Genomic DNA, 13,682 nt, shown 5'->3' on the forward strand with positions numbered 1-13,682 from the left:
GGTTGTTGTGTCTTATTGGTGAATTGATGCTTCTGTCATGTATAATGTCTGTCTTCATCACTGGTAACTTTCTTTACTCTAAAGCCTACTTTGATATTAATATAGCCAATGCAACTTTCTTTTGATTAGTGTTTACATGACACATCTTTTACTGTCCTTTCACTTCTAACCTACCTGTTATATTTGAAGTGAGTTTCTTTCTGACAGCATATATTTGGGCATGGTGTTGTCCCTCTATTCTGAAGTCTTTGCTTTTAATTGGTGAGTTCAGTCCATTTACATTTAATGTTCTTATTGATGTGTTTTGATTTAGCCCTTCTGTTTTATTATTTCTTTTTTATGATTGTTCTCTTTTTGTGTGTTCCTATTTCCATTTTCCTGCCTTTTTCTGAGTTATTTCGATAGTTTTTAGTGTTTCATTTCTACTTATTTATTTTGTTTATATCTCTTGTATAATTTTTCTTAATGGCTACTCTAGAGAATTATATATACCTACTTACCTTTTCACAGCCTACTTAGAATCAATATTTTGTCTCTTAAATTGAATGGCGGATCATTGCTTCTATATAAGTCCCTTTACCTTCCCATTTTATGTTGTAGTTATCATATATTTTACCTGTAAATCCATTGAAAATACTATCACACAATATTAAAATTTTTTATTACAGACATCAAACATATTTTAAAGAACTCCAGAGAAGAATAGTCTATTTACCATTTATCCTTTATTCCTGAAATCTCAAGTATCCTCTGGTATCATTTCCTTTTCTTTTCTTTTTTTTTTTTTTTTTTGCTGTGCAGCATGTGGGATCTTACTTCCCTGACCAGGGATTGAACCCAGGCCCCCAGTAGTAGAAGCTCAGAGTCCTAAACACTGGACCACTATGGAATTCCCTGGTGTCATTTCCGTTGTCTGAAGAATTTCTTTTACCAATTTGAAGAATAGATTAGCTAACAATGAATTACCTTTGTATTCCTTCATCTGAGAGTATCTCTAATTCATTTTCATTCTTTAAAATATTTTTCACTGGACATAGAATTTTCATTGATAGTTTTCTCTTTTCAGCCCTTTAAAAATGTGATTCCACTTCCTTTTGGTTTCTGTGGTTCTGATGAGAAGTGCCCAGTCATCTGAAATGTCTTTTTGCTATATGTAATATATCATTTTTCTCTAGTTACTAGTAAGATTTTTTTCTGTGTCTTTAGATTCCAACCGTTTAATTATTATATGTCTGGTCTTAGATTTCTTTGGTATTATTCTGTTTATTCTTCAGTGAGCTTCTTGAATATGTTGATTTATATCTTTTGTCAGATTTGAAAAGTTTCCAGCCATTATTTCTTTAAATACTTTTCTACACTATATACTTTTCCCTCTCTAGAACTTCAAGGATATCAGACATTTTAATATTGCCCCATGGATTCATAAGACTGTCTATCTTTTTTTCTGCTTTTTATTCAGGATGGCTGATTTCTATTGATTCATCTTCAAGTGCACTAACTCTTACCTTCTGTATGTTGCATTGAACTTACCCAGAAAATTTTTTAACTTGTTTCATCTTTCAGGTTTAAAATTTTCTTTTTCTAACATTGTGGTAATTCAGTAGTTTGACATGTGTTCATCTGCTTTTTAGGTTGTGGGCCCACCAGGTACAGGAAAAACAGATGTGGCAGTTCAAATTATATCCAACATCTACCACAATTTCCCAGAGCAGAGGACTCTGATTGTTACTCATTCCAATCAGGTAAGAAAAAGGGAAAGTGTGTGTCCATGCACGCTCATGTGCGCACATGCCTGTGTGAAGTGGATGTGTGTGTGTGGAACAGGAGATGGAAGCACAGCGTAGATTGCTGCTTATACGATAACCTGATTATGGGCACACAGAATACCAGGGAAGGCTGATGAGCATAGTGTTTGTTGTTGAGTTAACCTTGGATTATCACTGGTCATAACCAGACCATTCTAATAGAGGCAGTCCACGGAAAAGCTGAGAGGAATATTTGGATACGTGGTAATTGACTTTTTCCCCCATCTTCCGTTCTTAGCTAGACCTTTCACTTTAAAAGCATTACCCTTTACTAGTAGTATTTTTCTGCTACTAGAATGGATATTCCTAAAAGACTGAACCTATATCATATTGACACTGGATTGAATTTTAAGTTCTTATGAAGTATAAATATGAATATGTATATTACACGGGTGGACTGTTTTAGGTTGCTGGTCCAATACATAAAACATTTATAAATAGCTGAGACTTCCTTATGGTTCAGGTGGTAAAGAATCTGAGCTGGTAAAGAATTTGCCTGCAATGTGGGAGACCCAGGTTCAATCCCTGGGTCAGGAAGATCCCCTGGAGAAGGGAATGGCAACCCACTCCGGTATTCTTGCCTGGAGAATCCCATGGACAGACAAGCCTGTCAGGCTACTGTCCATGGAGTCGCAAAGAGTTGGACACGATTGAGCAACTGACACTTTATAAATAACTAAAACAAGAAAAGCAAACTCCTTTCTTGTAAATAATGGATGAAAAATGATCTTTACATCTATATGTGTGCCAGGGTATTTATTCTAAAGCTGTCATGGAAATAAGGAAGAACAAGTAATATTTATTAATTCTCATGTAAAATGTGACAGGCAACTCTCAGAATCTTCTGAAACATGTTTGTGAAACTTGCACAGTAGTCTGTGCCAAAGGTATTTGTTTTCTCTGAATACATATTAAAAATAGTGCTTTCAGTACTCTTGCCTAGAAAATCCCATGGATGAAGGAGCCTGGTGGGCTGCAGTCCATGGGGTCGCTAAGGGTCGGACACGACTGAGCGACTTCACTTTCACTTTTCACTTTCACACATTGGAGAAGGAAATGGCAACCCACTCCAGTGTTCTTGCCTGGAGAATCCCAGGGACGGGGGAGCCTGGTGGGCTTCCGTCTATGAGGTCACACAGAGTCGGACACGACTGAAGTGACTTAGCAGCAGCAGCAGCAGCAGTTTTTTTAAAAAAAAACTGATCTATGAAGAAGCACTGGGTTTTTAGAATGCTCAGTGTTATTTATTCTGTTATTCATCAACTTTTAATCCCAGAATTTTAAAACTATTAACTGTCCATCCAATTCATTCACTCTGTTTTCTTATCTTTAATGTTTGTAAGTAACTGGCATGGTACACTAAAACTGTGCAGGGGAGAGGGTAATCGAGGCTTTATCTTGATAAAAGAGGCAAACTGTGTAAAGACTTTTTCTTTCTTCTGTTTAATGAAATTTAGTCTGTAATAATTTTAGCTATTTTCAACTTCTTAGAACGAGTTAGATATTATTCATGTATTGTTTCAACATACTGGGTGTTTTTTTAAACAAATTTTATCATAACTCAATAATGACTTTCTGTAGTATCCTCTACTTATGACTAACTTGTGTAACACTGTTTTAGAGATGATGTTATTTTGCAAAAATAGCCAAAGACATCTTTGACCCTTTGATAATCAAATCATTCTCTTTAATGCAAATTATTTATTTTTCAGAGTTTGTATACCAGATCTTGGTTTGAATATGTTATTCAAGCCATTCTTCAACATTGCTTTAATTCATGATGAAATCTTACAGTTTTTTCTGAGATTGCCATGTGCTAGTATTTTTTGCCCTCTAAATCTTTGTGGTTCATAAGTTTAGATAGGGAAGGTTTAAACAGTGAGCAATGCCATGTGGTCTGATCTATTGTATCTCAAGTTTTAGATGGAGAATATTAAGAGTTTGGATAGTGTGAATTATTTTTTCGGAAAATTTTGTTTATCTCATCAGTTTCTGAGCTCTTAATTGCTAGAATTTTGGTAGTAAAAGATAGCTGTATACTCTATAGCTTGGATGTTTACAAGACTGGATATTGACTGCACGGTCAGGGCTAGACTAGTGGTAAATTCAGAGAAATATTTGAGTGGGGGCTAATTTTTAAATGTCATTTTTATTAGTATATCTTTACATGCAATGAAACATTTGCCTTTCTACAAAACCTTGTGTCTATAGATGTTCAGATAATAAGTACTAGGATTTCAGGAAGCCCCAAAGATGGACATTTCATGGGTCTTTCATCAGAACAGTTTGCAATTAGTGCTCTGCTCCTTATTGTGTCAAGAGCTGGTTTAGACTCAGGCTAAGATTGGAGTGTTGCTCTTTGGTTTCCTCTCTGTGGTCCTCTTGATGTCTTCCACCAACACACCTCCTGGGAGGCCTTCTCCAGCCACAAAACCCTTCCAGTTTTCTGCATCTCATGGAAATTTTGTTGAGTAAGGTGGAATTTGCTGTGATTGTTAATTATTTTAGTAATTATTACTACTTGAGGGAAATAGAAACTGAGCCAAAGCCTTCTCTTTTCATAAATTATCAGAGATGTGATAGATGACTTTTTATGATTTCCAATTATTATTTGACTACATATATTGCATTATCACAAATCAATAAAAACACTATTTCGTTTAAATTATAAATGGCCTAATATGTTTCCTTCTGTGTTTAGACTTTGATTCTTATCTGACTGGGCAGTACTCATTCATTTCTACCCTTGTGATTGTTAGTTTTTGTTACTTTTAAAGGAGCCTACTGATTCTTTAAAACTCACTCATTCTTTTTTTTTTATTCTCCAGGCCCTGAACCAGTTGTTTGAGAAAATCATGGCTTTAGACATTGATGAGCGCCACCTCCTGCGTCTTGGTCATGGAGAAGAAGAGCTGGAGACCGAGAAAGATTTCAGCAGGTGAGCAAATGGGGATGTTTTGAAACAGTATCTGAAGAATTTTTAACCTTCTCTTCTTCTTTAATAAAGAAAAAAACAACAGGAAAAAGAGCAGTGAAAAATCCAACTGAATTCTGAAGGGTTTTAGCGTAACCTACATAGGTATACTAGGTTGACCCCAAAGTCTGGTCATGATCTCCCTCTGCTCCAGTTCTATATGTTTATGTTATTTTCCCCCAAAACATACGGTATTTCGGTGAAAAGAGTTATCTTGTTTATCTTTTTTAAATTGCAGATTTCCGTTTGCTTTCTGTTTACTGAAGTCAACATTGCCAAACCCAAACTATACAGTTTTACACAATTCCATTTTACATTTCATCTAGACATTTTATTTCATATAATCTGGGCACCAGTTAGGTAGATTCACTTAACAAAATGCAACTGGAGATTAGTGATAATATAAGCTTTGGGGCTGTAAGTATTATTTCAGGAATTTATTGCCAGTTTAGCTGGACTTTATGTTAATGTGACATAAAGTGACTACAATTTTACACGTCAGATTTCTTCTGCTGTTAATATTTTGATTTTTCCTTCAAAGTTGCTGTATAAAAAATAGCTTGTTTCATTTATAATTAAACTAGTTTTTAAAGCTTGAATTCTGACATAAACTTAATTAACAGCTGTACATAATTAATACAGCCTTTGACTATTGAACGTTACTTTTGTAATCATTACTAAATTGATTATAGACATCAAAAGAAGTAAAAGAGTATTAAATTACTACATTGCATTTATTTTGAGTTCTTATATTAAAGAGCTCACCAAATATTTTTTAGCTTCTAAAAAGTCAGAGGGCAAGATCAACATACATTAAGTTGCTTGCGGCTCTGGATTCTTAATTTTTGAACAGCTGGTAATGCTTCTTAATTCTTCCCATGGGTATTTCTTCTTGTTAAACCAAACTTACACAAGGTTGGACTCAACTCTAAAAATCTGCTAATCCAGATTTCAGTGAATGTATACAGGCTGATGAAGTGCTAAATACTATAAGTGTATCAGTATAATTTGTAGTTTTTAGACAATATTATAATAGAAAAGAAGTAGAATTTTTAAAGTGATTTCTGGTGCTACCAATTTTCTTGGAGAAAAACTCTTTTTGCTTTCTGATGGGTAAGTCAAGCTCCAGGCCTTATTAGTGATGTGTGTGCTTATTTGATTGTGCGATTATTTCATTTTTCTCTTTGTCATAATTAAAAAGATGGAATAACCAATTGATGGAGCAGAACACATAGTCAGAACATGCTCATTCATCAGTTAAGTTTGCCATCTTACATGGGCATGATTCGTGGCACCCTAAAGTGGTTACAGTAAGAATATCAGAGATCACAGAACACAGATAACAAATATAATAATAATGAAAATGTTTGATATAGTTCAAGAATCTCCAAAATTTGATACAGACAGCAAATGCTCTGGGAAAAAAATGACAGTGATAGACTTGTTAAATGCAGTGTTGCCACAAACCTTCAATTTGTAAAAAACTCAGTATCTGCAAAGTACAGTAAAGTGAAGCCCAATAAAATGAAGTATTCCTGTACATTGCTTTCCCTTTTAAAAATTAATTGAGACTTTTTAATATAGTTTTAGATTTACAGAATACTTGAACAAATATTACATAGGATTCCATTGTATATTGCTGCTGCTGCTTTTTTTTTTTTTTTTTGGTGGTGAGGAATCGTAGCATGCACTTTGTTATGGTGGAAAGAATTTGCACAGGCTTTGGGGTCCAGTTCTGGTTCCACTTTTTTTTCTTAACTACCTATCTCTGGGCCAGGTACTCTCCAAATTTCAGTTTTCTTACACATTCAGCAAATATTTATGAACCTATTTGGTCCAGGTGCCAAGCTATGTTCAATGCCAAAGAATAAGCAAATAAATTTTGAAATGACATTTCAAAAGTTTTAGAGCTAACCTCCTTTTATGATAGTGGTATTCAGAGTAGCCAGTTTGTAAAGTATATTCTGATTTGTTATGAGATGAAGTAGCACTTGAATGTACTATAGTGTTTTCTTCTTTGTGACAGTCTTTTTATGAAGAAGAAAGAAAAGATAGCTGAACTAAAGGTGTTTAATAATATAGTTAATTTTCCTTTCTCACAGACCACCAACACATTTGCACATCATCCTTGATCCATCAGTAGAGTAGATTTTAAGTAGCTTTGGTGTAAAATAACTAAGAACTACCACTTGAGTTATTTTATACCAGTGCTACTTAGTAAATATAAACTATGTTTTCTACCTTTTATTCTCTTTGCGCATTTCTGTAATGATTTTCTTGAATATTTTGCTGACAGTTTCCTTGAAAGTCTCTTCATAATATAATTTTGCTTTTTGGCTTAATTGAAATTTTTAGGTATGGAAGAGTTAATTATGTCCTAGCTCGAAGAATAGAACTTTTAGAAGAAGTCAAACGATTGCAGAAGAGTCTAGGGGTTCCAGGAGATGCTTCATATACTTGTGAAACTGCGGGCTATTTCTTCTTGTATCAGGTATAAAAGATTAAAGATATTTAAATCATACTTTATTGGAACATACTCTTTATTTAGAAACTGGGATGGGTTCTGGAGATCCTTTCTTGAAAATTATTTTTTCGAGTAGATTAAAATATATGCTTTTGCCAAAGCTGTATTTGTGGATGTTAAATGTTTTGTCTCCTGTTGTCTTCAGTTTTCTTTGCTAAATAACTGCTTGATGACTCATTCAATGAAAGGCCAGTGTTGCTGCTTTTAAATTTTTTTCTTCTTTTTTGTTATTGACAAAGTTTCTAGTCTCTCTTTTTTATTTTTTCATTTTTTTTCATTACTATAGAAATATAGCTAAATAGTCTAGCTACCCAGTGGTAACAGGTGCAGTTTTTTAACTTAACTTTTAATATGCATATTAATCAAGGAATAAAGAAAAGCATATTTTCTGTTTAAATTTCCAAAAATACATTTTGTTATAGAATTGATTTCAAAGTAGGAGTTTAAGTTAAAAATTCTTTGACGTCAATTTAGAGGTATGTTTTTGCTTTCATTAAGGTTAATTTTGGGGGTGTGGAAATTAATGAGAAATAGACAGCCAAATAAAATGAATAAAAATAAAATTTTAATACTTACCTGGTTTAATAGTAATTTTAAATGGATTGAACATCAAATAATAAAGATTTTTTTTATAACTCTATTTGTTCTCTTTGTACTAATGCTATTTGTATATTTTAGGTATAAATCACATTATTGAAATTTTTAATGTATACGAAATTTTATGCTCATTATAAGCTGATAAACCAGTTGAGCCCATTCAAAATGAGTATATTTCATGGTTCCTTATGAAACACGGGACATATGTATAATGTTGCAAAGTTATCTTCATTTTAGACTCTTAAGAACTTTGAATAATGGAGTAATGATTATGCTTACGTGCATGTTTGTCACAAGATAAAAATCACCAGGCTCTTAGTGAAAACTACTTTTGAAAGTAGTAGAAACAACATAAAAATTATTGAGGCCTGAGTAATAAATTTGAGAAATGTGAACTGGAGGCCTCACAATGTACATCAACAATTTTCAACACACAGTAATCACATTAGGAAAATTGTTGAAAAGGAAAATTCTCAAGCTGTGTCCCCAGAGACTTTCTTTTAATACGGTGTGATATCTAGGAATCTACATTTTTGTTTAGTTTCTCAGATATTCTGCCTAAGGACCACAGTTTGAGAAACACTGAAGCTATAACAGAAAAACTGAGAGAATTAACAAAAATTAAGTAGGAACTGAGTAGGGTTGTAGTTAACATTAACATACACCAGCATATATTTAAACTATCTATACCCAAAAAGTCATAAAATGAGCTTTCAAATACATAGTCAGCTTAACCAGAAGTTTTTTATACGTATACTAAAGAGAATTCAAAAAATTTTGAAGGTCTAGGAGAAGAGTTGACAAGTGCTAAATTGATTAAAAAGCTACTAGAGCTAGACTTAACCATATATGGAAAGAAACCGAGATAGTGAAAAAATAAGGAATTTCTTTCTTCAGAGACAGCTTTTTGGATCATCGATCATAAACTGTTTTGAATATGCATGGGAAATCTGAAACATCTGAGATAAAAGTCCTATGAGATGATTCTAGGGTTCTTTCCCATCTGTACATGTTTTATTTAAGGGTTTTTTACCCTACAGTCTTAAAGTTTACTTCTATAAAAGAAGAGCAATTTGTCAGTGACTTGGATAAGAAATAGTCTGGTTGGGTCAAAGATTACTTTTCTTTTCCTTTTCCTACTGGACCACCAGAGAAGACCAAACTAAGTGCATTTTTTATTTTATTATTTAAAATGTTGTTGTTTAGTCACTCAGTCGTTTGGACACCAATTCTTTGCAACCCAATGGACAGTAGCCCACCAGGCTCCTCTGTCCATGGGATTTTCCAGGTAAGAATATTGGAGTGGGTTGTCATTTCCTTCTCCAAGGGATCGTCCCAACTTAGGGATCAATCCAAGTCTCCTGCATTGGCAGGCAGATTCTCTCCCGCTGAGCCACCAGGGAAGTCCATTTAAAACATAAGGGCTGGCCAGTTTAACTTCAAGTCTCTTTTTCTTACAGGTAATGTCTCGTTGGGAAGAGTATATCAGCAAAGTGAAAAATAAAAGTAACACGGTGCCAGATATTGCTGAAGTCTCTGCTTTCTTCCCTTTTCATGAATACTTTGCAAATGCCCCTCAACCCATTTTTAAAGGGCGATCTTATGAAGAAGACATGGAAATTGCTGAAGGATGTTTTAGGCATATTAAGAAAATCTTTACTCAGCTTGAGGTAAGGATTCTCAAGTTCTTTTTACTTTCTTTTAAAGGTTTTAAGCTTAGCTGGTTTTCTTTTTTTCTTTTTTATGTGATTAGAATATTCAAATCTAGCAAACAAGATTATTACTTTTAAGTGGAATTATTGGAAGCATGTATTGTTCTAGTTGAAGAAATAAGTAAAAATTATGATGTGAATTGAATCGCCTTTTTTTTTTTTCTGGTGTGAAGGTCCTAGTATTTAAGAAAGGAATGCTTTCTTTAGGAGATTTAACAATAGTTCCTTGATTTGGAATTTGACCATTCTAAATTCTTTGTGCTTTTGACTTGTGGGCAAAAAGTGAGGTTGCTATGTTATCCAAGATGTTCCTGATTATTAAGGTGAAATGAGAATCACGACTATACACAGGGGACAGAGAAGAATGTTTGGAACCCAGGGCCCCTGGGCTTCCTAGTTTTCTCATTCCTTATTGGAAACATCCCTGGAAGACTACAGCAATACTGTAAAAGGACCACATTTCTACTGTAAAAGGACCACATTTCAGACTCACATTCCTCTCAGTTAGAAGGTTTAGGATTACTTCAGATTAAAAGGGCAAAGATCGTCTCTTTTAAAGTCTTTGTACCTTTTAGATATGATTTTATCCCTACTTCCTACAGCAATATCCGGCAGATATAAATATTCAGTAAACATTGACACATGGTTTGAGTAGGTGGATAGAAATGGATGAATCGGTACAGAATAATAAATATATAATGTATATACATATGTAGTATATTATGTAGTATGATAATGATGAAGTTGTAAAACCTGCAAAACAGTGTTGTGGTATGCTTATGATTACATAAATAGAATATAAAAGGATGAAAGCATATAATTTATAATAATAGTTGTCTGGGGAGAGAGTGGGAAGAAGGAAATACAGGGTACCTCCACCTGTGCCTGTGATGCTTTAATTATTTAAAAATAAATCAAAACAAATGTTTAAAAGTATGACATAATGATCAGACTTGATAAAACTTGATATTAGGTACTCTGCATGGCTCATTTACTCCTTACATCCAACTATTGTTGATTCGCCTACTCTGCTCTGGGATCCTCTGCGATGGTCTGGAGGTTTGATTTCCCAGCCTCTCATGTCAGCTGACTTCTGGCTGGGTTTAGCCAATGAGAAATGTGGCAAAAATAGAGGAAAGAAGGAAGCCAGGATTTTTCACCACCAGCTCTCTCTGCCTGGGGTTTCATCCCTTACGTGACTCCAGTTTCTGCTGACCTGGTCCACTGCTGTTCCAGCTTATATTGATACCTCAGTTTCTGGGCTTAGATAACACTTCCTCCTCTTTATCCTTCCTAGCCTACGGATGGTCATAATATTCTGCTGTTGCCAATCTCTGGGTTACTTCAGCATTCGCTGGTTGGCTTTTCTACTCCTCCATCACCTGCATAATGGGTTTCTTGCAATAAATTCCTTTCATTATGAATGCTTGACATAGTGTCTGTTTTCCTGGAGGTACAAAGGTGATCGATATTCAGTATTCTTGTTGATACTATAAATCTTTTACCTTATACAAAAAAACAGTCCAAATAGTAGCTTTAATATCAGTTATTATTTGAACTTAATTAGTAACATTAATCATGGACAGAATTGTTCTTCTTTCAGTTCAGTTCAGTTCAGTCACTCAGTCGTGTCTGAATCTTTGCTACCCCATGGACTGCAGCACGCCAGGCATCTCTGTCCTTCACCAAGTCCCAGAGCTTGCTCAAACTCATGTTCATAGAGTTGGATGAGAGGCTTGGTTTATGCTGCTGCTGCTAAGTTGTGTCTGACTCTGTAAGCCTATGGACTTCAGCCCACTAGGCTCCTCTGTCCATGGGATTCTCCAGGCAAGAATACTGAAGTGGCTTGCCATGTCCTCCTCCAGGGGATCTTCCCAACCTGGGAATCAAACATCTCACACCTTACCTGCATTGGTGGGCGGGTTCTTTACAACTGGCACCACCAAGATATTTATATTAATCTTGCACATAAAGTCTCATAAACTGGATTATTGAAGGTATGCATGATTTTCCTAAATCAAGTATCTCATTGTTTCCCATAGGAATTCAGAGCCTCTGAACTGCTTCGAAGTGGACTAGACAGATCTAAATACCTTTTGGTGAAAGAAGCCAAAATCATTGCTATGACCTGTACTCATGCTGCCTTAAAACGACATGATTTAGTCAAGTTAGGTTTCAAGGTAAAGACATATTTTAGTTCCTTAATTCATCTGTGCAGCTGTTAGTTCCTTTCTTTTCTCTTCTCTCCTTAATACTAGGCCCTTTCCCTTGAATGTTTGCTTCTTACTAAAGTTCGCATTTATAATTACTTTAAAATGTCTCTGAAGTGACAATAACCTCCCATGTTTATATGATTAGTAAACTCTAATAAATCTAATTTTTCTAAGTTTAGTTATTAGATGTATTAATATGTCTTAAGTAACATAGCCATATGATTGTCTAAATAACTTCTAATACCTTCTAAGGTTAATTAATTTACTTTCACTGTGTTAAAAGAATCTCCAAACAGAATTAAAAACTTTATAAAAACTTCTGACAGTGTTTTTCACCTATTAGAAATCTGTATGCTTGCCTTATTTACACTTTTAAGCACACATCCACTGCCAGTTATTTGTTCATTCAGTAAATGAAAAGCGTCCTGTGTGAGGATATGGAATACACTTATTTAGACTGTCAAGATATTTAAATGACTCCATCTCAGGATAAGGACTGGAGAGCCAAAGGGTAAAGACAGCCTGTTACTTGTTACTCAGTTGAAATGTAATATAATAATTGATCAGTAAATTTCAGTTTGCAGACACTTTGTGACTTTGCTAGTGGTACTAAGCTCTGATTTTAATGCAAATCATTTAACTTCCCTCCAACGGGTTTATCTGATGTTATTAGTGTTTTGTGTACTAGTTTGAATTCAAAGTTAGCAAAACACTTGTTGTCGATGAAAATAGCTGACATTTTTTAAGTTTATGAGGTCACTGGAAGATTAAGTGCTAAATAAATTCAAGGTGATAGAATTGTTGAGATCTTGGATTAAAAGTTTCCTCAGCTATAAGGTAGGACAAATATGATAATTTATTAAAAGGTAGTGTGAACTTAACCTAGTGGTGTGAACTTACCTTTTGCAAAGTAGTGAAAATTTTTCACTTGAATATTTTGTTCTTGCTTTGGGCTGACACATAAAATATACTTTGGATTTGCTATTAAATAATATTAGTTTTAACAACACAGGGAAATGATACAATCTAAACTGAGCATTTTATGCTTTCATGCAGCTGTTCACATGCATAATCTATGAAACATTACTTGTAGCTTATCATGTTTACATTGATCATTTTCTTACATTGTGCTGGTAAGATAGTTACTGTGAGTGCTGAGGGTATCCCTTAACATTACTCCACACTCCCCAATTATCTAATCTTTCAACTCTTTTAATATTTTCTTTGTCCTTTTCATTTATATCAATAAAAAATGCTAAATTTCCATTTTAGGCATTGTCTTGATTCTGTGATTCTGTGCTGTCTCCAAGGAGACAGGCAAGCACTCTTGTGTACTCTTTTCCTTCCTTAATGCACCCAGTATAGTTGTGTGATAATTTTGCTTTGTGATTAAAATCTCCTTTTAAACAAGAGCTATAGAATATATTTTTATAAATTAAATCACATTAGATTTTCACAGTTGTTTCTCAGGAAGGAGTCTCTTTAAGCTGTCACCTTTGAGCTTTTCCCATTCTGTTCTCCATATTGTGTCTATCACCTTGAGACCCCACGTGGGAACTTCTGAGAAAATATGGTTCTTTGAACTCCTCCTCTGTGCTACTCATTTTTAGAACAGAAACTGCTGCTGCTAAGTCACGTCAGTTGTGTCCAACTCTGTGCAACCCCAAAGACGGCAGCCCACCAGGCTCCTCTGTCCCTGGGTTTTTCCAGGCAAGAATACTGGAGTGGGTTGCCATTTCCTTCTCCAGCACAGAAACTAGAGGATATATAAACAGTTAGCTTAAAAGAAAAAAGTTAATTAAGCATTAATTATCATTCCTTTCCACTTCCTTGAAAAAAATTCAGGGGAGAAAACTT

At 34.5% G+C, this 13,682-nt stretch overlaps 1 protein-coding gene across 1 annotated transcript in view; it reads left to right on the forward strand.

Moving 5' to 3' along the window:
• AQR (aquarius intron-binding spliceosomal factor) overlaps window positions 1-13,682 on the forward strand; it is a 91,058-nt gene that overhangs the window by 55,933 nt on the left and 21,443 nt on the right. Inside the window, exons 23-27 of the mRNA XM_055435891.2 lie at window positions 1,632-1,742; window positions 4,634-4,743; window positions 7,135-7,270; window positions 9,361-9,570; window positions 11,655-11,792. Of these exons, the coding sequence (XP_055291866.2) occupies window positions 1,632-1,742; window positions 4,634-4,743; window positions 7,135-7,270; window positions 9,361-9,570; window positions 11,655-11,792 (705 nt within the window). The remainder of the gene's footprint in view (window positions 1-1,631; window positions 1,743-4,633; window positions 4,744-7,134; window positions 7,271-9,360; window positions 9,571-11,654; window positions 11,793-13,682) is intronic.

The sequence above is a fragment of the Moschus berezovskii genome, chromosome 9, assembly GCF_049115385.1.
Source record: "Moschus berezovskii isolate FMDL1 chromosome 9, NW_MosBer_1.0, whole genome shotgun sequence".
NCBI classification, from domain to species: Eukaryota; Metazoa; Chordata; class Mammalia; order Artiodactyla; family Moschidae; genus Moschus; species Moschus berezovskii.